Source organism: Manacus candei, unplaced genomic scaffold, assembly GCF_025592945.1.
Source record: "Manacus candei isolate 608988 ecotype Guabito, Panama unplaced genomic scaffold, ASM2559294v1 h1tg000003l, whole genome shotgun sequence".
NCBI lineage: Eukaryota > Metazoa > Chordata > Aves > Passeriformes > Pipridae > Manacus > Manacus candei.
Window position 1 is genome coordinate 16,424,242 of NW_026138051.1, and position 25,281 is coordinate 16,449,522.

The 25,281-nt window shown below is 43.0% G+C and overlaps 1 protein-coding gene across 7 annotated transcripts in view; it reads left to right on the forward strand.

Moving 5' to 3' along the window:
* The window catches only part of HDX (highly divergent homeobox), a 45,587-nt gene that overhangs the window by 13,995 nt on the left and 6,311 nt on the right, over positions 1-25,281 (forward strand). For 6 of the 7 annotated variants that reach the window (XM_051786118.1, XM_051786159.1, XM_051786134.1 and 3 more), the window contains 6 exons: positions 3,748-3,801; positions 13,049-13,195; positions 16,833-17,040; positions 20,191-20,270; positions 22,986-23,069; positions 25,088-25,210. In XM_051786118.1, the coding sequence (XP_051642078.1) occupies positions 3,748-3,801; positions 13,049-13,195; positions 16,833-17,040; positions 20,191-20,270; positions 22,986-23,069; positions 25,088-25,210 (696 nt within the window). The remainder of the gene's footprint in view (positions 1-3,747; positions 3,802-13,048; positions 13,196-16,832; positions 17,041-20,190; positions 20,271-22,985; positions 23,070-25,087; positions 25,211-25,281) is intronic. The other variant, XM_051786164.1, reaches the window with a different exon arrangement.

The window sequence follows — 25,281 nt, forward strand, 5'->3', positions numbered from 1 at the left end:
GCAGTTTTACATTCAACCCCTTTATTCCTCACCCTGTACAAAAGTCCCTTTAGTGATCCTGAGGGGAAAATTAAATGCAGATAATTGAAGAAGTAAAAGATGTTCAGAAGAAACTGCAACACTTGACACATTTTTTTTTATTATTTGTTATTACTAGGGGAGAGAGAGTTGTGCAGAAAACATCCAAATTGGTATTTTTCATGGATTTTTATGTCATGTGGCATGACATAGCCTAGAGACACTGAGATAAAAGTCTTTTAAGGCTGGCAGGATGTGATCCTGCATGTCTTACCTTCATGCATTGGCTTGTTATTGCCTTTTTAATTTATCCTGAAAATGAACCATGTCAGCACCATACCAGCTTTTCCTGTGCTTTGCTCAGTGGGATAAGGGAGCAGGACTTTGCAGAGTGCTTTTTATTTTTTATTTCCTTTTTTCCTGACTTGTTCCTATCTCATGTGAGGCTGTGAAAGAAAGCTCTTGAATCTGAGTAAGTGCCACTTTTCACCCAAATTATTGCTTTTCTTGTTAAACCTGAGGTTTGATGAACAGAGATACTCTGGAGTGAATTCTGTGGAGTAGGTGGGACATCAGACAAGCTGTTCTTCCCTTTCTCCCTTCTCTCACTTAGGCTGTCAGTGTTTGCTGTTACTGTTCTTACTTGAGTTGTAAAATTCATGAAATGCTGTTTTCTTTTGACATCCCAGTTTCATAGGAAAGGAAGGGCTGTAAATGTGCAGATTTGTCCAGTGAAGGGCTGGTAGAAGTGCTTATGGTCAAGTTAAGGACATTTTTCTAAAGTTTCATGAAGTGAAATCCATTAGTGACACCTCCAGCTCTGTGCTCGTGGAGCTTATTTCACTCTTGAAAAAACATCAGAGAGATTTATTTCCTCTGTTTTTATTTTTTTTTATGAAATTTGGAATAACTTTGATTTTTTGGAGGGCAGGATGGTCTTTTTAAACAACTGAAACAGTTCATGGTAGGTGGCATTTTATCCATCTGGGTGGTGTGATATAGATCAGAACAAGATCTCTATAACTGTTTTTAGGTTTTTCTTTTACTTCACCCCTGTTATAATGTACCTATTTTTTTGAGAACTGAATTCATCTGTACTTGTTTGACCTCCCTGTCTGCCTCAGGGACCTTGTTCTTTGGATTTGGGAATGCAACTTATATGGAGGGAGCTATTTTTTTTTTCCCATCATATCCCTTTTCATTCCAGAGTTTTAAACCTTGGAAAACCTGAACAAGTTGCTATTACTTCCCTTATTGCTGTGAGCAGGCACCCTGTGAACCTCCTGGCTATTAGAGATTTCATAAGGTGCTGTCTGAATCCTTTTCTTGCAGTCAGTTCATGTTCATTTTATTGCCCATGTTTAGCTAATTTATCCAGCAGCATAGGAATGAAAATCCTTAAACTTGGGGAGATCTTCCCGAATTTAAAAATAGATTAAACTTGAGCTAAATAATTATTGCACTAGTTGGAACATCCAAGCAGATGCTTCTTCAAAGTCAGGACTGTGTGATTTGTGTTTTGATGAAGTAATTACTGTCGTGTATTGGTGAGGTATCTAATTAGCAATTAGTTATAGCTTCCTTACTGGTTCAATTAATCAAATTCATGTTAGTGTAACTTAAGACTAAATTTAATTAAGTGATCAATTTTAATGCCTGAGCAGTTTCAGTAAACAAATTGTTCAACCTTCTTCCTTGTCTTAGTTTGACTTTTAAGTGTGTAGAAGTAGAGAGGCTGTTTGTGCTGTCCTTGAGGCTGAACTGGGGTTTAGTCTTGCTTTCTTCCCCCCCCCTAAGGGGACAAGAATACTGTTGAAGATGTGTATTTTTAATTACTTTGTTATAAACACTGAAACACAGTATCTAATTTAACCCTATCTCCTTTTGGAGAGCATCCAAAGCCTTTCAGTCAGAATAGATTATGCAGGTATATATATATATTTATTTAATTATAGAGTTGGCTTCAAGGATGCTGCTTTGTAGAATGAGGGGGGAGAACCTGTGAAGTTCCTGCAAAAACACCACATGTGGCCCCAAGCAGTGCTGGGACACAGCAACCAGCTCCTGGTTTGGTCCAGTGCACTGAATTTGGGATATAAAATCTACAGGTGAATTGGGAAAAGATTCTGTAGCACCCTGTATAGTGTAACCCCTTTGATGAAGGGACAGCTCGAGGGCTGCAGCACCTCTGAGTGTCTCTGGCAGATCTGCAGTTTCTGAGGCACAATCTCTGGGTCAGGCATTTCAGGTCATCACTTTTGTAGCTGTCCCAGTTGGACCAGGACTGGAGTTATGCCTGTGGATGCAGAATAATGATCCATCTCACTCTAAAAAATACACACATTCCCCCCCCCCCAAAAAACCTGACTCCAACCCTTCTGCCTTTTTTCATCACAACACTTTAGAATTCTGCCATGCACGTTGTCTTTCAGGCAGTTCTGCTGAGATGAACTTGACTGTATTTGGCCTCCTACCTGTCAGAACCTGTGTGCATTTGTCTTCCTGGCAACCCTTAATGCTCTGCCAGGCTGAGTTTGCTTTATTCACACAGAAAAGCACCTTTTCTTTGTAGCCCCACTTGAAATTTGTGAAGAGGAGCCACCTGGGTGGATGCTCAGGGTGTCTTTACAGTGGATTCTGTGGTGTGAAGCTGTCGTGTGGGATATGGGATAGTAATAGATGTAACAAGTTTATACAGAATTTATGACGTGTGTGCAGTGAAGAAATTAATATTTTAGCCTAAAAATCTGATGCAGATTTGCCCTTAGGAAGGGATGGTGCTCATGTCTACCCCCATCAACCCACCTTGTGCTGTAATGAGAAAGTGTCTGACCTTGGGCAACCTCCAAGTGCTTCCAGCTGAAAGCTTGAAGAATAAAAGTGTCTTGTATGCTTGTACCCCAGCCAGCTGTCCCAGGGATGCTGGTTTGGTTGTACTCACACTGCAGGAGTCATCAGGAGAGCACCTTGCAAGTATAAAAACTATTAGTGGAGTTTGGCTCAGGCAGCAGAACCACACAGGTTTTTCTTCCTCAGATTGCAGATACGACTTGAGATGTATTAATGTAAGAGCTGTGCTTAGTGTCTCAAGCATTGCTTGTCTGCAGCAGAGATGAACATGGAATCCTAAATAAGCCTAAAATATTCCAGGCTATGCCACATTTCAGAGGGCCAGGGAAAACAGTCCGAGATTATTATTTAATAATGTCTGACCTCTGGGAATGATGGGGAAGCAATGGAAATTGAGGCAGCTAACCTTTGCCTTCACACCCCTTCTCTTTCCTTCTCTAACCTGATATCCCTGACTTTTCTGCTAATGCTCAAATCCTTGTCAATCTGACAGTGAACAGTATCGTGATGAACACGAGAGCATTTTTTCAGAAAGTTTAATTGATGTAGTTTAGAAAACTGTGAGGGCAGTTCTGTCAGACATCAACCCTTGTCTGACTCGTCTGCTCGTTCCTGCCAGTCTGGGGACAGGCTGAAAGTGAAATCTGGTGAAATACAAGTTTTGAGATTATCTTACCCTCACCCAAAGAAAAACAGTGTTTTAGTCTTAACAGTGAGGCCCAGTGGGACTTTGCTTGTAAATCTTAACCTGTTTCACAGACATTGTTACCTGAATTGAATGTACAGTGCTGAAGTCTTGGGAAGGCTGCTAAGTTTTAGCTCTCACAGCAATTTAAGCTGCTCTTGTTTTCTGTTCTGTTTCCTCCTTGTCCTCTGCAGATTTCAGGAAACCTTACTGTGCCTTGGATTACAGGTTGTTCCAGAAAAAGAGCAGTAAGTACATTTCTATTTAAGTATCTAATGCATCAAGCGAAGCAATGGGAAGTTGATAAAAATGCATTGTTGAAAATGTCAGTTCTGTTTACCTTGTGTTGAATTTTTTCCCTTTATACTTGGACTAAAACAAACATTATCTGCAGGTGCAGTGTTTCAGGTGAGGTAAAGTTTGATGTATATCTTTAAAACCAGGCCAAGGTCATAATCCTGTGTGAAGTGATGTGATACTCAGGTGTGGGAATTGTCTGTTAGGTGAAATATTACATTAGAATTGATGGACTGGGAGTTTGGAGCTCAGAATATGTTTTTTATATTGCAAATAAAATGATTGTTAATTGAGGCAACTGAATGCTTAAGAGAGTAACTCCCTGTGCAGCTTCTGTGCACATGCACAGAATTAGTCTGGGCTGTCTGTAGGAACTTTAAAGTATAATTTCATCCACATACATGTCATTTCACATTAGCAGAATCAGCCAGGTTGCTGTCCTCAATTCCGAAATTACTCCAAACCGTAACACAACAGCTTTTATCAGGGAAAATAAACCTCTGTCCAACTCTTTTGTTTGATTACTTCTCACATTTCTGGCTTCTCTTTGAAGACATTTCAGTTCTGCTTCGTCACCATGAAAATCCCCCCTGAGCCTGCAGGTTGGATGGTACAGCCAAGCTCTCCAGAGGCTGCTCCACCAGATCCAAGGACTAGGGAGGTGTCTGTCATGGAACCCAAACTTACCCATCCAAACCCCCAATCCGTGGAGCTGGCAGTGTCCTGGCAGTGGGTGCTGCTTTGGCAGTGTGAGGTCTGGGGAATGGAAGGTTCTTTGCCATCTCCTGCTGTAACCAGTGTTTTTTTCTTTATTTATTAATTTTGGTTATTCTGTTTAGTCTCCAAAAAGTGTGAGTTTAGTAGTTTCCTGCATAAGTAGGAATCTAAGAACCATGGCAGTGTGTTTTCTCTCAGACCTTTTCCAGGTCTCAGCTGTAGCACTTCCAGTTTCTGCAGACTTTGGTGGTATCACTTATTTCAGTTTACACAGAGAGCACTTCAGAAGAGCATCTCCCAGAGGAACTGGTACTTTCATACAAATCCTGTTGTGCTCAGTCCTTCTTTTCTCTTCCCTAAGTGCTAATTCTCTTGGGTAGGCTTTTTAAAATGTAGCTCTTGTCTGGAAGGCACCTTCCCCTCATCACTTAATGACCTTTTAAAGCAGCTGCTGAGTGTCCTCAGTACAGTTTCACTTTTGAAAGGGGGAGGTTTTCCCCCTGCCACCCCATCCACAGCCAACATCTAATTGCAGGGTAGCCCAGGTGGAGTGTGTGAGCTGTCAGGTACATATTCTGCTGCTGAGTTTGTCTTTAGAGTTGACTGCCCTTACTGGGGATCAGGGGGGTGCCAGAGCCAGCTCAGAGTGGGCAGCAGGAGCAGGTGGCTGGGAGTGGGATGTGATGCTGGCCCCTCATTGCAGCACTGGCTGGGTTCCTGGGGCATGGTGGTCATGCTGATCCCTGACACAAGCTGGAAAAGACATTTCTGCAGTAAGTTTAAAACCTTCAAGGATGTGGAGATGCCTGTTTATTAATCATACAATCATTAAGGTTTGGAAGGACCTTTAAGATCATTGAGTTCAGGTGCCAGCACAGCACCACCCCCGTGTTCACCACTAACCAGGTCCCCAAGTGCCACATCCACACACTTTTTTAAACACTTGCAGGGCTGGTGACTCCTGAGCAGCCTGTGCCAGGGCTTTCGATGAAAAATATGTCCTAATATCCAACCTGACCCTCCCCTGGAACAGCTTGAGGCCATTCCCTCTCCTCCTGTCCCTTGTTCCCTGGGAGCAGAGCCCGACCCCCCCTGGCTCCCCCCTCCTGTCAGGGAGTTGCAGAGCCAGAAGGTCCCCCCTGAGCCTCCTTTTCCCCAGGCTGAGCCCCCCCAGCTCCCTCAGCAACTCCTGCTGCTCCAGCCCCTTCCCTGGACCTGCTCCAGCCCCTCAATGTCTTCCTTACAGCGAGGAACCATTAAGAATGGTTTTTAGGGAATTCTTTTTCCTTAGACCTTTACCCCTGTATATTTTTAATCAATAAAATGCATAAACCCATTGGTTAATACAATCTGGTTTGACAACATCAGTGTCCAGGTTTGTGCAGGCACTTTCCCAGTTGGAATGCAGAATCAGCCTTCCTAAGGAGACAGGGTTAGGACCTGGCACCCTAAAACTGCTGTGTACAGGCAGGTGTGAGACAACAAACAGAGAGAAGCAGCTTCTACTTCCTAAAAAACTTCAGTTTCAACTGTGAAATCCTTTTGAAGAAAGGGTGTGAGGGAACAAAAATAGAATGGCTGGAGTTGTAGAAGTGCCATTATGGCAATTACTGCCATTCAAACAGAAAAAAGGCTAATCTGGATTTTGTTTAAAATGGAGAAGATCGTCTTTTAGATGCTCTGAATTTTTAGTCTTTTGCCTTGATGTTTTGTTTTCCTTGTCCTGTCCTTCAGCTGCATCAGGAGAGAAATAAAAGCTGTGCAGTTCTGCAGAAACTCTTTCTCTCTGCTGGAAGATGATGTAATCCTGATTGTTAATGAATATTAGTCTAGAAATATCACCCTCTCAGTTACTCACGGGAGGGCCTTTGGAAGTTACAGAGTTCTGTGTTCTGTCCTGGTGCATGTGCATTGGCCTTTACAAATGCATTGATTTTTGGTTTTTCACAGGGTGGTGGAAGGATAACAAGGATTCAAAAATAGCAGTAGAGATATTGGTTAAAGAGCATTAAAAGGGGGAAAATATCTTCACTTTTGCCCTTAGATTTAAGTCTAGTGTGTATGACTGTGTTTCAGCTCTGTGTCATCTGAGGTCCCAGCAGACTGGTTAGTGTTTGGGGTACATTAAATATGTTGGTATGATATGGAAAACATTTGTCACACAGGTGATGGCTCTGGGTAAGCTGTGCCTTAGCTGTGAAGTTTTATTTTGGGGAGAAAGAGGGGTTTTGATTTGCCCAGAGCTTCAGCCTGGGGTCTGTGGGCTCTCAGTCTGACACGTATTTGGGGAGGGGAAGTACCTGAAATGGGTGGAGAGAGTTCCTGTGCTGAATTTTGATTTTAAATTACTCTTTGCTCATGGCCTGTTTGAATAAAACTCTGGAGACAGTGGCATTAAAGTGTCCCCCCTTGGAGTCCTCCTGCCACAGGAGGAGAGCAGTGGGCACACTTTGGGTTGGAGGAGGAGCTGCTCTAACCCAGGTCAGTGTGAGACCTCCACCAGTTCTGTGGCACATCCGTGGGCATGGGGAATACAGCTGGATTGTGGGGGGGAGACAGCAGTGGAACTGCTGAGGAAAATGCTCCTTGGAGTGGGTCTGAAAGGCCCCTGAAAACTGTCTGCTGCTGTAAGTGGATGTGAGCTGGAGGAAAAAATACCTTGGAGCAGCTTTACAGTGAAGCCCCCATAGGGATTAAAGCTGCCTGGAGTCAGAGGGCACCTCAGCTGTGCCTTTTTGTTTTCAGACTACACCAACATGAAGTTCTCTTCACCTGTTCAGATTCCTCTGCTCTCCCAGGAGGGAAGAAAAGTGGTTTAGTGAAGTTGCTTGGAGCATGTCTGAGTGAGACAGTTGGGATCTTCAGGGAGGGAGATGAGCCAAGCTGAGGGTCTCCACAGGGCTGGGTGGGAAGCTGTCCTTGTTCATACTTGGTGTCTTTGGGAATATTGGTTAATGTGTTTCCTCCCCCTGGGAAATATTTCACCACCTATCTCAAGATACTTCTCCATGAGATGATCCAGAGTGTGTCCTGGCCTTCCTCCCAGGAATAACAGCACCTTTGTCCAGCAGCAATCCTCAGGGAATGCAAAGGGAGAGCAAGTCTGGTCATCACTGCAGACAAAATACATCTTTTTATTTATTATATGACATGCTGCACCAAAGTGCCACAAACCACCTTGGCTTATTGTGCGCCATGAACCTGCAGGCCAGAAATATGTCACACCTGGGCAGGGGTTGTAAAAGAGACTTTCTGGTCTAATGTGAGGAAGTTATTAATAGATTAAGTAAGAATCATGATAATTACCATCTAAAAATCAGTTTACTTTGGGGCTGAATGTTCAGTATTTAACAAACTAGTTCAAAATCTCAAGAAGAAGGGCAAATTTTCAGTTTGTGTGGATTGAGGGTTGGTTTGGAAATTGCAGAGTGAGATGATGGGGTCAGAGTGTGATTTTTTTTGGCTAGACTGTTCATTGCACAGATACCTCTTTTTTCTTTTTTCCTTTTCTTTCATCTTCTTAGCTGAGTTTGGTTTAGAAACAGATATTAACAGAATATGTATAATTTTGGCTGAGTGTTGAAGCTCATGAGAGAGTTACAGCTCTTCTCACACCGGGGTCCTGTGAAATATTGACGAGTTCTGCTTCCATCAGAGTAAACTTCAGGCTTCCCCAGCCAGTGGGAAAGGATGCAAACCATCTCTGGGGCAGAAATCTAACAGTGTGTGCCCTAAGAGTGTGTCAGCAGTAAGAGTTTAAGGTGCCTTCAGATGCTGCTTTTCCAAAGTCCTTTGTGCCTGAAGTTTGTGCAGCTGTGTGTGAGCAGCAGGATTGGGGTGTCACTGACATGGGGGCACTGGTGAAACCTGAACCTAAAACCTCAGACTGAAGGAATGTGGCATCTGGCACAGCTTTAATGAGGTTAAATATCTTGGTAGTGTTAGGGGACAATGCAGACCTTCAGAATTTGTATATGGGAAATCAAGAAATAATAAACAAGAGTAAGATTTATATTAAATGGTACAGATGGGAAAGGGGAAACCATAGTAAAATGGGTCAGAAATAACCATTAATATATATAAATAAGATCTTGAGGTAGGAATTGATAATCCCTGGAAAAAATCAGACATTAATTAGTGTCAGGGCTCAGAGAGCTGAACGATGGTGTCATTGGGAAGGAAAAACTGACACGGTGCTTGTACAGAAGAATCTGGGATTTGTTCATACCTTGGATGCTGTGCTCGCTTCTGATCTTCCCATCCCTCCCAAAATACAACAGAGGAGCAGTGACAGGGATCAAAGGCACGGAAAATTTGTTGTGAGAGGTTTGTTTGCTAAAAATAACCATTACCTCAGCCCATTTCATCACCAAGCATCAGAACTGAATGTTGATTTAATGTGATTTCACTGCAGTTTAAATGAACCCAACACACAGTGCTCAGCTGCACCATAAATGCAGTAGTTACTACATTTATATTAGACCCCCAGTTCTCTCGTTTTTTAGCATGCCTTTGATTAATAATCTGAGATTTGTGTATAGCTTTTGTGCACGTGGCCTGAAACATTTTCAACTCATGCATAAAACTGGATGTAAAAAAGCAGGATCTAATAAAAGGCAGGATAAGGACACTCCACTGCCGGGCAATTATTCATCCCAATTATAGGCACCGGATTTGCACCACAGATCCTGCCTGCACAGTGGGTGTGATGAGGGGTCGGCCCAGTGCCAGGAATGTCTATAATAAACTGGGTCATCTCTTCCAAGGATGTTGTTGTTACACTTGGGAGGTCGGGGGATAAGCCGGGTTTAACCCTGCGCGCGGCAGAACTGCTGATTCAATTTGCTCGCCAGGATTGCTTTTCCTTGGGAATTGAGAGGCTGCTTTCTGCTGGAGGAAGCCTCTCCTGATTTTTTTTAACTGTGGACAACAAAAGTGGTCAATGTGAAGAATTCAGCCAACAGCCAACACTGCTGGGAGTAAAGCCGAGCCTCGAATGGGCAAACCCAAGATCTGAAGAGAGGAAATGAGAATTGAATTCATAGTTTGATTTAATGAAGTAAAAATAAGAACTGAATTACTGCCTTGTCTTCATCTGTAGAAAGTATTGCTATAAATATGAAGCTTTTCAATATTATGGGGTTTTTTCCCCATAACTGTGAATATTAAGATAGGACTTGAGTTTTTCCTCTTGCTTCCTCAGTTCCTCTGATGATATTAAGCATGAGAAGGTTGATGGAAGCATAGTTACCTGTTCAATGTAGAAATTCTACCCTTTGTTCTCTCACAAAAGTCATTGACTGTTGTAAAAGCATTATGTAATTTTTAAGCAGTTTATAATGCAGGAGTCAAACTTGAGTATAATCCATGTCAAGGGGATGATCCTGTAATTGAAGGTAGTTTGTGATTTTCTCTAAGAAATTGCTGATTAAGGCACATGGCACAGCATGTTACATGAAGGCAGTTAATCTGGATCTAAAATTTGGGCATGCTGAAGTGTTATTAACATCCAGAGAGCTTAAGGGCTGACACTGAGCCCAGGATGATGGTGCAGCAAAGGAGAGCAGGGTGTGGAAATGATCATCCTTTGAGGTCTCTGTTCTCCATTTCCTCTGTGCCCCGTGATGGGTGTCAGGGTGGTTCCTGTACTGCTGGGATGAGGGACAGGATGAGGTGCCTGGTGTGGCAGCAACTGCAACAGCAAAAAGCAAAAATACACATTGTCAGCTGAAACACTGGGGATTGTTTTTGAAAAGGAGGTAAAAAAAAATGCTCCTATTTTTTTCCCCCTTTCATTTCCACAGCAAGCAGCTGCAAAAGACCTTTTTGAAAGTGTAGCTACAGGAGACTTCTCTAAACTTTAAAACATCTGCTTTGATCTAAACTGTTGAGACTGACTCTACAGCCCTGGTCCTGGAGCAAAATTTTATAGCCATTGTGAGGTGAAAACCGTTGAATGGTGATGTATCTAATAAGATTTTTATTGAAACATTTGTAGTAGATGATCAGAATTAACATCCACCCATCTAAAATGGAAAAGATGTGAGACTGCATTTTTAAGTAAAAGTTTTGAAGGTCAGGTGGCTGCTGCTTTCTTCTTGTACTGATTAAGTAAAAGCTGAGCAGGCTCTGCACCCTTCCTGAGCACCATCCCTTTGGTAACTTGAGTCAGTCACTGTGTGTCTTTGTCCAGTGCAGGATCCTCTTGCATCTCACATTCCTGTTGGCCAGTTCTTCCCTGGGTTCTTTCAGTACAAGCATTTCTGAGATAATTGGAAAATCACGTGGCAAACAGAAACCTGAGCTCCCTCCAGCAGCAGCTGCTCTTTCTTTGGGTTTTGTTCTAATTTGGCCAACACAACAAACTTAAGTGGGAGAAGACAACCCTGAGTGGGGCTGCTCCCTTCCCTGGGCAGTAACATCAGGCAGGTTTCTTTTTGCTTCTCCCATTTCACCCCTCTGCTGGGAGAGGGAATGTCCACAGTGTGTTCCAGGGGGTCCTTTAGCTGGGCATGTTGTGTTTTGTGCTCCCACTGAGCACAGATCACAGTGAGCTGGGAGTTCCCTGTCAGTGGTTGCAGCAGTGCTGTCACTGAGCTCTCTAGAACCAACAAGAAATGTTATTTATTTATGTTTCAAAAACACTCAGTGTCCTTTGGAAGGTGAGGTTGCCCTGAGCATTCAGGGATGCAGGCCAGGCCGGGGTTTCTCCGTGTATTTGGGGTGTTGGTATCACTCTCCTTTCTACCTTCCCTTTTCTCAGCTCCCCCACCACAGAGCAGTCCTTTTAGAAATCAATCTATTTTGCCAGCAGCCATAAAAGGAGCTGTTGCTGCAGTGATCCAGGAGATAACTACACTTTTGTTCCTTGGAAAGGGCTTGTAGGTAGGAGCAGCTCAGGTCAGGTGTGCCAGGAGCACGACTCAGCTCAGGGTGAACGGGCACCAGGGATTTGGCTTTGCTGCACTTTGCTCAGCCTGGAGCACTCTTGAAATGTGCCAAGTGGATTCCTTTTGGATGAGAATAGCCTGGAGCTTGCTGTCTGGGAGCATCTCCTGTGCTGTGGCTGCTCAGGGTGTGCAGGAGGCAGGAGAGGGGCTCCAGCTGTGCTGTGTCCATGGATGCTCCACTCTGCCCCTGGGTGCCATCAGCCAAGGATGGGTGGGATGGAAACAGCTTCTGTCATTCTGGACTTGGATGGATGAAATGATAGCCAGGAAAAACTCCTGAGTGCCTGGTTGCAGTTAATAATCATAGAATCATGGAATTGTGACAGTTGGAATAGACCTCAAAAGTCATCGAGTCCAAACAGACCATATTTGAATATACCTGGTACATTTATTACTGTGGCACCCAGGATTATTTTAAGGAGATAAGGGTTTGATACCCCTATTTCATGTTCAACATTAAGGTGATTCAAGTACTTTTAACATTTTTTTTAAAAAGTGATTTTCAAAAGAAGAAAATTGTAAGGATTACCATATTCTGAAGGTTAACAAAAGCTAGAACTGGTAACTCTACAAGGTTGTCAAATGATCCTATTTCTGCAAAATTCCCTTTTACTCTATTTTAAAATTATTTCATTCTAACTTTTCACAGTTTTTAAATGAGCAAACACAGATTTCAGCTATTGCAATCGTGAACAAAATGAACTAGTGAAATAATGACAATTGGGCTACACGGGCTACAGGTTCACAGTGCAGACTTTGTGGTTGCATTTCTGTACTCTGAATAGCAGGAGAGGTGGCAGACATGGGTTGGTGTAAAGAAACTGTAGATTTTAGTTAAAATTCTGGGTGACAAGCTTTTGATAAAGGTTGGAAGCTCTACCAGAGAAATACACTCTGTGCCCACCCCAGTTCAAGCAGTGATGTTCAGGAGTTCTTTTCCAGTGTTACTCCTTTTATCAGTGATCCACTATCACGTATTTTGATAAGTGTAGACAAAGAGTTTGGGAACTCTCAGATAACAGTGGAACCAATTTAACTCAAGCTTCCCAAATAAACATTAAAGTATTCCCTTTAGGAAGTCAGAATCCTTTGAATTATGCATGTATTGTAGTTTGCAGTAAGATAAAAGAACTTTGGGGGGGGGAGGGTGAGAAACTTGAAAAGCCTTAAGGAGTAATTTGCATAAATTGGGTGGAGAGAGTAAACAGCACAAGGGGAAAAAAGTTCTTTTCAGTAAGGCCTTATAGGATGAGATAAAAAAAAATGGCAAAAAAAATCAGGTGGAGTTGAAACAAAGCTGAAGTGCTTTAAACCTGCCACTGCCTTTAAAGCAAATCCCAGGGAACTCTGAACTGCCCTGAATAAAAAAACCCAAACTTTAAAAAAATAAACTCTTAAGGGAGAGCTAAAAGAGAAGAAGAGCCATGGAGACAGTACCACTTATGTCTTACTGTACATGAGACCTCTGGCAATGAAATGGGATAAGCAGATTTTTTTTTTAAACCTTAACAGTGTGTTTTTTATCTTGCAGTTACAGGACCGCACACAATTTAGTGACCGAGACTTAGCCACCCTAAAGAAATACTGGGACAATGGCATGACCAGCCTGGGCTCAGTCTGCAGAGAGAAAATTGAAGCTGTGGCTGCAGAATTAAATGTTGACTGTGAAATAGTGCGGGTAAGAAATCCAGAGTCTTCTCCTTATCTTGTCGCTGGAGCAAAAATAGGACAGATGAAAGGCTTTAAAAATTTCATGAGGAAGCTTGAAATAGATATCACGTATTACATAATGAATGACCACGCTGGGAAGTGCTCTCCTGCTCTTTCTGCATCTATATATAGCACAAGCCCTCAGGTAAGATCTTATTGATCAGCAGCAGAAGCAGCACTACAAGCTGTTTGACATCCTCTGGAGTAAGATTTTAAGTAAAAATGTTTCGTTTTGTAGGGAGATCCTAGAAGACTGAAAGGTGCTATTTGTATTGCTATTAAGATACCAAAAAAAGACTTTTCTGTAGACAAAGGGAAAGGATTTCTCATTCATGCTTATAGGAAAAAAACATGTGAAAGAAAATGCTCCAAAACAGGAAAAAAACTATTTAACAGGAGTGTCTTGAGGGCAGGCTGAGATGTGATGGAGAGCACAGGGCACTGTGAACAATTCTGGGTTCAGTTTGATAGTCCATGTAGATGTGGCTGAGGAGGGATTGCTTTACAAGGTACAGGGGTGGTGGAGATCACTTGACTCCCAAGAACACCCCACATCATCTCTTCCAGAGGCTGGGAAGTTTGGTACAGCCTCAGTTGATGCCACTGTGTCCCAGATGAGCAGAGATACAGCATCACTCTCCAGCTGGGGGGTCTCGGTCACTCAAGGTGTGTCCATCCTCAGGAAAGAGTCTGGCTGTCCTTCAGTCCGACAAAAACATGACAAGAGCCCCCATAACAAGCAGGACATTTATGATCAGTCCTTTCAGTCTCCATCCTCTTTTTCCACCTCTTTCCTAAACTCCTGACATTGCTGCAAAAGCAGAACTGGGAGCCCTTATTGAAACCCTCCTGCTGGGGAGACCTCTGGGTTGGAACATCAGAATGGTACCAGAGCTACTCTCAGTGTTAACACAGATCTGATTATTTACTTGTTTACCTGAATCCTAAAAAACTAAACTGTACTTTTGGAGGCTGAAAAGAATTACTCTTTTCTCTGTAGAGAACAAAGCTGCTCCCTATTTCCCAAGCTCTTCAGTTTGCTTTCTGAAAGGTGGAGCTGTTCCCACTGCCAGCATCTCCTGGACATGACACAGCTCATCTCCAGGACAGTGACATCCATGCTCCCTCAGTTTGTTCCCTTAGGAATCACACAGGGGGACACTGTGAAGTTCTGTACATGCCTTTAATCTGCTGCAATGCTTTTGTCCTCAGGGCAGGGCTCTGGCATAACCTGTATCAAAACACACACAAATGAAGGAAAAAAAAGATATCTTTTCTTCTTTTCTTCTTTATTGTTACCAGTGTCTGCCCCACCTCTGACTCTGGTTCCTCTATATGGCAGACTTGGGAATTGTAGCAAGAATTGTGATGTAAAAAATAAATGCAGCATATATAAAGTAGTACTGAGTATCCATATAAACCCAACTGCACATACATATATAAATATATATATATATATATACACATATTTGGGTTTATATATATATATATATATGTATGTGTGTGTGTATAAAAAATAACACCCACAGCAAATTTAAATATGTGAACTCCGGCCAAAACCTCTTTAACTTAAAATATTTCTCTGTTTTACATTATAATTATGGCTGATTACATTTTGTTTTGGGTTCTTTGTTTTGTGGGTTTTTTTTTTTTTGTTTGGTTTTTTTTTTACACATTTTTATTAATTCATAGAAGAATAGCAGAATAGCCCTTTTGGCAGCAAGACAGACATTTGCTAAGGAGGGATGTCAGCTATGAAGCTCCTCAGAAATATGGGAGGAATATAAGACAACTGCATAACAATTTTATATATTTTTTTTTAATTAATAGAACAGAAAGCTTTTGGATATAAGAGATCAAAGCTACTCCTAAGCACGCACTGTAGGGTAAAGACATCTCCTCCTCTTTGCCAGCAGTTCACCAGGTAAAAGCTGGTGACACTATAAAAACATGTTCATCTTCTATGGCATATTCAATATGTTCAATGAAAGCTTTTCTGCTTTGAAAGGTGTATAAAAAGACAAAATCTGCTTTTCCCAAGTGCCTCAGTTTGCTCTGAATTTTTTACTAAAAAAGAAGTAGATTCAATTTTAAATTTTCTACTTGTTATCACTATTTATTACCATCACAAGATTATGGGAAAATTTAAAGAGTGGCAATACACAGCTTGGAAAAAAGAGATACAGATCTCAAAGGGCTGCTTGTGGGTTTTTTTTTTTATTTTATTTTTTTCCCCAAACAATACATAATATACAAAATTATCTGGGTAGCTCTCTGCGTGCCTGTTGTGCATTCTTCAAAGAGGAAAACCAGCAAGCTGGGAAAGCAAATACCAGCCAACAAAAAGGATTTGCCAAAAATAGTGTTCAGCATGTCACCTTTTAGCTAGTTAGAGATGCAGCTTGAAAAGATCTTTTTTTCAAGGTTAGCACAGCATGAAGCTGCCTTTAGTAGTTGGGACTGCTGTTAATATTTTTTTATTTTTCTCTTTGATAATCAAGATATTACAAGCAACAAGTTTTTTTTACTAAACTTTTTCATGCCCTATATCAGAAAAAAGCCTCAGTAATGGAAGGGAAGGGAGAGAGATAAGAGGTGAAGAGGTGCAGACAGTTCTTATGACATCATGTTAAACCCTGTTTTGGGTGTTAAATAATTTTTAGTGTAGACTTTTCTTTATCAGAGAAAGCAAATTAATGGACAGTTGTACAGATCCACTTGGAGAATTTGGAATGTTAGAGGGTTTTTTTCCCTTTTTTCTTTTTTGAAACTTAGTTTTATTGATGTAAAATGAACTTAAAGCATCCATACCCATCCCACCGGGAATGGGGTTCCAGGTTCCTGGGTCCTGGCCCTGTTCCATCTTCCTCCACTGTTCCCAGTGGGCTCCTCTACCTTCCTGCAGGCAGTGCTTCCTAAAGCCTTGTCTTCCAGCCACAGGGGACTGAAGGATGATCCTGCTCTGAACTTAGTGTTCTGTCCTCAGAGTGGAGTGATGTAGATCTGTCACCTTGGCCAATTCCCTGTAGGAAATCCTAGAACAGGTGGGATGTTTGGGTCACTTTAGTCCCCTTAAGGAAGTTGCAGAGTGGGAGAAACCTGGATCAAAGATTTTAAGTTAAATTTGTTGAATAATTTAGGTGGGGAGAGACCTTATGAGGTCACCTAGTCCTGCTCTTTATCTAGAGCAGGATTGACTTTGCAGTCAGGTCAGGTTTCCCAGGATGATGTCCGGTAAAATGCTGAGTTACCTCCAAGGCTGGAGGTGCCAAGGTTCCTATGGACACATTGTCCCTGTGCCTCACAGGAAAGAATATTTTTCCTTTTCTTCTCAACTCCAGTCAGAGCTTCCCTTGCTGCCACTTGTGCCTGTTGCTGCTTTTCCTTTCGCTGTGCACCTTCCCTTTTCCCTTGTGTTGGACAACTGAGCCTGGACACAGGATCCCAGGAATCAGCCTCATGAGGGTCAAACAGGGGGAATGACCCCTCCCCTGCAGTGCTGCTGCACTCTTGTTCCTGTAGTCCAGATGTGCTGATGTCACTTGGTTGGGGGCCTGTTGCTTTGTCATAGTTTCTGATTCATTCATGTTTATTTCTCTTACAAGACTTGGATTGGGAATCGAAGACGGAAATATCGTTTAATGGGGATTGAGGTCCCACCCCCTAGAGGAGGTCCTGCTGATTTCTCTGATCAATCTGAATTTGTTTCTAAATCAGCACTTAATCCAGGAGAGGAAACTGCTACTGAAGTGGGGGATGATAATGATAGGAATGATGAAGTGTCAATCTGCTTATCTGAAGGAAGCTCACAAGGTATTTGAATTGCAGTTACTGCTGTGCCTGTATTTTTAATTTTGTGCAGTGTGCATGCTTTGGATTCTGTTGTTCACTTTCACAAACGTCTGAAAGAGTCTCTCACAGTCACAAGGGCTCCACCTCAGCTTGTTGAAGGTACTGTTTGGTCTCTTTCTTCTCCCTCTCTCTGAGTTCTGTTGGCTTTGTTATCACAGAAATTGCAGGAGCCTTTTCTTGTAAGAGCTCCGTTTCTGCCTCATTCATACAAGACAAGTTCACATTTTGCTGGTGCAGCTGAGAGCTGGACTGACAGCACAGATGAAGAATCTCCCTTCCCCAGGAAGCCAGGTTTAAAAAATGCTCTCTGCAAACTGGCCAGGTGTACACGACCACCTGGAATATCCATCCCGTTTGACGCCCCATCCCTGCAAGTGTCCAAGGCCAGATTGGACGGGGCTTGGAGCAGCCTGGGATAGTGAGAGGTGTCCCTGCCATGGCAGGGGGTGGGACTGGATGAGCTTTCAGGTCCCTTCCAACCCAAACCATGCTGTGATTCCATGATTCCTGTGAGCCCCAGTGACCCCAGGCACTGATGCACATGGACCTGCTCCCTGTGAGCTGAGCAGAGCTGGGCACTCACAGCTCTCCTGGCAGGGAGCCATCAGCTCAGACCTGGGCTTGAGCTAAAGCTGCCCAGAACTCCTGGTGTTCCAGGCTCTGACAGGCAAACACCAACCAGCAGATCAAAGCCAGGAGCAGGGAGGGCTCAGGAGCCTCAGAGCTGCACCCACAGGGCATGTCCTTGGAAAACTGCAGGATCTGGAGTGAGTGAGTGTCTCGGACTTAATTCCCTTTTCCTCCACCTCCCACGAGCACATGGAATCGATCCCTCCCTTCCCCTCTTGTCCATGAGCTCTGGGCCCCACGAGCTGCTCTGCACATCCACAGCTCACTAATTGCTCCCAGTGCTTCTGATTAGAGAGATCAATAAAGCCTTTGCTCTCTAAACTAAAAGAAAGCCTGACCTCGGGCCTGCTGGTGCAGCTCGATGTGCCAGGCTTGATCTTGTCATCTTGTCAGAACAATTTCAAGGGAAGAATCAGGAAAAGGGAGAGCTGCTGGGAAGGAATTTGTGATGGCTTTGTCATAACCTGCTGGAAAGAGAATAAGATGATAAAGAAATGGGTCAAGTGATTGAAAGGCAAGTGAGATGCAGAATCTCTGAGTCCTTGATTTGCCTGAGGTGTGGAAAGAGCTGATATAAGTCAGATCTGCTTGAAAGAAAACAGTGACAGGGGAAGAGTCTGAACCCTCTGTAGTTAAAGTGAGAAATAACAGCACTTTTTTTGAGCAAGGCTTTCATAAAACAAGATAAGGCTGGAAGACTTTGAGTAGATTATTAGTGTCAAAGCTTAAGGAAGTGCAAGAAAAATGACAGGATTTCCACAGCATCCAGGAATCCCACTTTCATTCCTTTATTCTCCCACAACAATTATTGCTATTCATTTCTCCAGTTCAAAGGAGGAGGTTTTACTGCTGCAGCTCAGCTTGTTTTGAACTCCCTGGAAAATATTTCCCCTAATACTCATGTGTGCCATTCAGTCACAGATAGGGATTGTTTTAATGTTTGAGAACTGTAACTTTTGATCCTAATTTATTAAAAAACCCAAAACCACCACAACAAAAACCACTTTGAAAGACAGAAAAAAAGCTATTTTTGATCACCTGATTAGAGTGACACTGGTGATGGCTCTTGCTTTTAAAATGTATAAATATAAAAAAATAGAGTGAGCTGTACTGTGATGCCAAATGAAGCATTAAAGCTCTTCTATTGCCTCACCTTTTTAAATTGTATGTTAATTGGATCCATGCTTTGTGTGAGCACAGCCCTGTGGAGGGTCAGAGCTGTGCTGGGTTCTGTGAGCTGAGGATGAATATTTAAAGAGTTGGGAATGCTGTAGGGAGCTGCTGTGGGATCCAAGGGGTGACTCTCAGGGTTATGGAGTGGCTGGTGCTCTGGAATGTTCCTGAGTTCCTGAGGTGCCTCCTCAGTGCCCTTCACCCCCCTGGGTGTAACGAGGGCCCTTCCCTGCTCCTACTCTCCAGTTCTCCCATTTGATCCCATTCCTGTTGCTCCTGGCACTAATTGTCCTCGGAAGCCACGACTGATGGCAGATTAAACTTATTCGAAACAATTTTAAATTAAATTTGCTCAGTTTAGAGATATTCAACTGGTAGAAAAGTTACTTAAAACAATTAACTGTCTCTGTATGATCTGGCCTAAACATTATCCTGTCCTTGCAGTGTTGGTAATCCCAGGGAAATCCTGTTATCCCTGTGTATGTGTGGAGCTGACAGACCCTGGCATTGCCACCTGCCCCCTTCCAGTGTCCTACCTGAACCTTGCTGCCCATTCCCTCTTTTCCTCTTTATATTAAATATATATATTTATATATTAATGCAGAAAATTCAAGTAAATATGAGAAACATAATTTTAGGGGTGAACAGACTTACTTATCTTCCTTTGGGTTATGTTTTCTCATTGGCCATTAAGGCAAATAGAATCATCTGTTCTGTATTTCATCTATATTTCATCCTTGTGGTTGAAATAGAAGGGTAAAATCTGCTCTGTTTTCAAGTGCTTGTACATAAAACAGCAGCTTAGGTTCAGTGGGGATACATTTGCCACATGAGAAGGAAATTATCTGCTTGCTCAGTTTTTGGTTCAAAACTAACCAATGTCTGCAAGGAGGAGGTGGGTTCAGACACAAACCTATAATTTCAGGTGATATTCTGATATGTATCCTGTAATTTCAGGGAATGCAGAATTTTTCATGCAGTAATTTATTTGACATTAAAAAAAATGTTCTGTACACCTTTGATGTGAAACTCTTTTAATATTCCAACCTGAATCAAAAAACAGGAAGATTGTAAGAGAATAACTGATATTTTTCCTATTGTTTCAAGTAGCAATTGGCAAATTGGCTTGAAATCCTTGTGACAGGATGTCTTCTTTAATCAGACATATGTTATTTTTTATGAATAGACATTGTTACTATGACTTTGCTTTTGAATTTAGCAGCTGTGACATATTTATGGTAAAGACTATTAATGTTCCTGCAGCATAAAAGTGGAATGAAACCTGACAAATCTAATTTATTTCTGCAGAAGAGACAAATGAAGCTCTTCAAAATGAAGAAATTGGTCACAAAGATGATGACCAGAATCCAGTTCCCGCTGACAATGTGGTAGGTACCTTCCTTTGCCTCCTGAATTCCTCATGCTGGGGTTGTCCAATATCAATGTTTCTCATTAGGTGAAAACTTGAGGGTGCTGAGAGGCCTTCCTAGTTGGGAGCACTAAAACTGTACTAGAAATACTAAAACATAGTAGAAAAAAAAATACTAAAACATTCAGTGGAAATGGAATTACATGTTTTTTCTCTAGTCTGCCAATCTGCTGTTCTTCCTCTGGAGGGCCAAGCCCAACTCTTGGGTAGAGCTTTGAAAGTACCAAGTGTAGCAAAACAGAAAGAAGGAGAAAAAAACCCAGAATTAAACCTGGTTTTCTGTAGCTTTCAGCAGGTATCTCTAGTGGTTCCTCTGCCTGGCTGACCTTGGATGGGCGAGTCAGGTAGGATGGGAATGTGCTGGATGATCCTTGGGGATCCCTTCCCACTCGGAATGGTCTGGGATTCTGGGATCCTTCACTCCCATACCCCGGCCAGGGCATTATTCAAGTGTTTCTTGTTTTCCCCTTTGCTGGTTTAACTGAGAACAGTGAGACAAGGCAGGACAGGCAGAGAGAGGAGTCCTGGCAAATAATGCCATAAATCCCTGTGTTCAGCCAGCCCTCTCTCAGGTTAGAAGAAAGGAGAGAAGACCCCAGGTGAGTGACTTTTACCTGGAGTTACCTGCAGAATGATCAGGGCATGGCCCAGCCCCCTGGGCAGGGCTGAACCCACAGCTCAGAACAGGGAACAACATTTGTGTTCCATTGACCACCCAGAACCCGAGGGGGGAAGCAACAGGAGAGTCCCTTCCCCCTGGGAGGAGGAGACTTTTCCTTTCCCTTGTTAATTATGATCATCCTTTGGATACACTGAAACCCCACAGGCTGCCTGAACAGATCCTGAACAGATCCAGCTGCCTTTTCCCTCCCTTATCCCAGGTGTCCTGCTGTGACCTCAGCTAATCCCTCGGAGGTCTGGCTGATGTGTCTCCCATGGAGATACAGGATCTGAAGTGACAGGCAAAGGGTTTGCAGAGATGATGTCTCAGAGACTCAGCTCTCCAGTTCCCTGAAGCCCAGCACTGTGCAATTTGATGTAATAACGGGAACAAATCCAAGGAATAGTTTCTTCACACTTTGTTCTGAAAACACTGTCACAAAACTTTTTAAAAATGCAGTTAAAATTGGACTAAAATACATTGGATTTGCATAAGAGATGCAATTTTCCTATTTGAAATTCTAATCTGTTCTTTCCCCTACTATCTTAAAGTGTATGTCTAAGAAAGATAGTGTGAATGTTTGGCACTTATTTAGAGACTCTTTCCTCAAGCTGAGCCTAAAAACAAAAATATTTGAATCACAGTGTTGCCGAGGGTAGGATGGAGCAGCAGATCTCGGGGACATGGAGCCTTTGAAGTGTTGTCACTTCAGCTGGGCTGTCAGACACAGGAAATGTGGTTTATCCTCCCTGCTTTCAACACACACTTGGGACCTTGGTGGGTCCTGCCAGGGAGAGCCTGGTAACCCCCCCTGGAAGGGTTTCTCCTTGGGATCAGAAGGACATTCCTGCTGCCTGGAGTGCAGGCAGCCAGAAGGGACATGGATGTGCTGCAGGGAAGGAGCCTCCTCTGGAATAACACCTCAGGAACCAACCATGAGCCTGGACTGGGCTTAAACACTATCCTGAAACCATAGTAAAATTGCTTTATTATAGATAGTCTCATAGATGTTCACAACTATCAAACCAATTAAAAATAGTTTAAAAACAATCTCCTTCTCATATACTACCCCTGCTTCCCTCTCAAATGTAGTGAAATCTGGGCAGTCATGCTTCACAGCTCTGTCGAAAAATGCCATTCTTGTCACTAATTCACATCCACTTTATCTGTTTGATATATACCTTAGATAGGAATAAAAATTAAAATCTCATAGAGGCACTAAAAATGTGTGCATTTTGTGTTTTCTCCTGTTGAAATAACCTTTTAACTGAATTTTCTTACATAAAAAGAAAAAACATTCTTTTCTGTTGGGAGAAAACAGAGCATGCAATTGGTAAATAATGTAAAAGTGATTTTTTTTTTAAAAGTTGGGATAGGATTGGGATGTATTTCTAAGTTTTAATCAGCATTAAGCTTGGTCTTAACATTGTGCTTTAGGTGTCTTTAGAAACCCAATATAAAAACCTCCCCAAATTTTTGTGAATTAGGTGAAAATGTCCACGTTTGTGGATTTGGAACTGTCCTTTGGATCAGCATCCTCTGCTGTTTAGGGCACTTCACTTGCCCTGTGGCCAGAGAGGGACAAAGGGGAACTCCTTCATTTTTCAGGCACAAAATAGATCAGTACTTGCCCTAATGTCTGGTTTACTCCAGAGGGATAAACTTCCAGAACCTCCTTCAGAGCAGGGCTGTGAGGGGATATAATGTTCAATTTGATGCCTAAATCCTGGAGCCAGGGAGCTCCTCCCCTGTACACAGCCCAGTCACCATGGCAGCAGCTCCCTGTGGATTCCTGGGTCCTGGCTGAGGTGCAGTGTTGCCACCTAATGGGGCTGCACAGCTCGGGATTCCTCGGAGCCAGCCCAGCCCTGCATCCTTTCTGCCACTTGGAGACGTGGATTGTTGTCTCCTGTCACCTTCACCCCTCCCTGGCACTCTGGGATGAGGATCCTGGTTAGTTTGTCTTCTCTGGGCGTTGGAATGTTCCAAATGAACCGTTTGCTTCTGTTCCAGAAAATAGAAATTATCGATGATGAGGAGAGTGATATGATCAGTAATTCTGAAGTGGATCAGATGAGTTCTCTCTTGGATTATAAGGTGAGTAACTGGGCTGTGTCAGGCACAGCAGGACAGTCCTCTGGGAGTTCAGGGGAGGAATTCAGCAAAGGCAGCCCCTCTGCTCTTATCCCTGTGTGCACATCCTGCCCTCAGACCCCTCTCATCCCACCTCCAGCCACACTTTCCATATTTCAACCCCCAGGGAAGCAGGAAAACCCCACTTCACAGAGCAGTTGCATTGCTGCGGGTGCAGCTCCTGCCACGTGTCCCAAACCAGTTTATGGAGCCTGTAAACCACAACTCCCTTTTTGTGGGACAGTTGTTCCTTGGAATGCTGCAGCACACTTCTCCTGCTGCCAGCTCTGGAAGGGACATAACAGCTGGGATCCTTAATAAAATGGGGGGTCTGAGGAGAAGTCATTTCCCAGGACGTGCCTGGAAGTGGTGACTGTGGGAGGGAGGAGAAGCAGTGGGATCCTGACAGCTGCCTAGGGGTGAAGAGGAGGGATGTTACTGCTCCCCTGAGCTGCCATAATTCCATGTTTTATTGAGCATGGCTTTCCCTGTGTAGCTGATTTTTTTCACTTGGAAACCAGGTCTGTACAGATCATCCCTTCAGAACAAAAATTGCTCCTTCCAGCAGCGTTTTCCTGGGAAGGGCAGTGGGGAATGAACGTGGAGAGGGAATGACCTTTTCTTAATGTCACCTCTCACTGCAGTGACAGGCTTGTTGTGACAGTGCCCTGCAGACCTGGGTTTGTCATCTGACATCACTGATTAATCCAGGAGTTTTCTACCTAAATCTGAATTCTTCCTTGGCTGGGCAAAATCCAGTGCTGAACTGCTGAGTTCCCATCTGAAAGAAACTCAACTCATTTTTTTATGAAAGCCTCAAAATCACAGCCCAAATATTCCCCTCTCATTCCCAGAGCTGTTATCACCTGAAGCAGTGTGGAGAGCAATGTTCTTGCTGAAAAAATGGGAATTTTCTGGGGGAAAAAAAACCCCAACAAGACCAGAAAACCTGTAGTGCATCACATAATCTCACCTTTTCCTATCAACTAAAGCTGAATTACAGCCAGCAAGTGTAAGCAGAAACAGCATATTTTTTCTCCAGGAGGATGCACAGTTGGTGCTGTTATACAGGGCCCCTTTACAAAAATGAGCAGTGACTCTGATCTTGTAACTTGAATACACAGTTTGATTTTCATGATCTTTGCAAAGGTAAATAACCACAGAAAATGAATTTTAGCTCTACACTGATCACCAGATTCAGCATTTGGATCTTGCCTACCAATCAGTTGGTAAGTTTGAAGGAGAGGAGATATTTGGAATAAACAAAAGTACTTATCAAATCTGAATTTTTAATTAAGGGATTTGCAAGTATAGGTTGGAAAAATGTCTTTTTAGCCATGACATGCACATTATTGACAGTTCCCCATTTTGTACATCTAGTTTCAATGCCCAGAAATAACTATATGAAGGTTGGAATGAGATGATTTATAAGCTCCTTTCCAACCCAAACCTGGGTTGGAAAATCCCTGTTTATTGTGTGATCCGAGGGACCCTGAGGAGATTGGTGAGCTGACACTTGGTGGTCCATGTCAGACCCAGCTCCACTAAAGATGCTGCATTTTAATTTGTAGGAGCTTTGAGGAATTTTCAAGTTATTTTCCATGGGTTTTGTGTCAAGCCTTCTGCTGCAATAATGGAATTTATTTGTCTCTTCTCACAGTCCCTTTGCCTTTTCAAGATCACTGCTAGGAAGAGAGACTTGGGCTTTGGTTGTCATTTTCACTAAAAACATTTAGTTTTAATCCAAGTGTGTCTAGGTGTCATTAAAAAGCTGCAGTGGGGGTTATTCCAAAGCTTTGTCCTGCCCAGGGCTGGAGTCCCATCCCTGGAGGGATTTACCAGCCCTGTGGATGTGGCACTTGGGGACAGGGGTGGCCTTGGCAGTGCTGGGAGAACAGTTGGACTCAAAAGGTCTCAGGGGGCTTTTCCAACCCAAACAATCCCATGAGCATTCCCAGAACCCCCTGTGATTTCCCCCCCAGAATGAAGAGGTCAGATTCATTGAGAGCCAGCTGGAGAACCACAAGCAGAAGTATTTTGAACTGCAGACGTTCACTCGGAGTTTGATACTGGCAATTAAATCAGATGATAAAGAACAGCAGCAGGTGAGCCCTGGGGTGGGTTTAATATCAGCTGTTTGTCATTAATATCAGAACATGTTTGTCCTCAATATCAG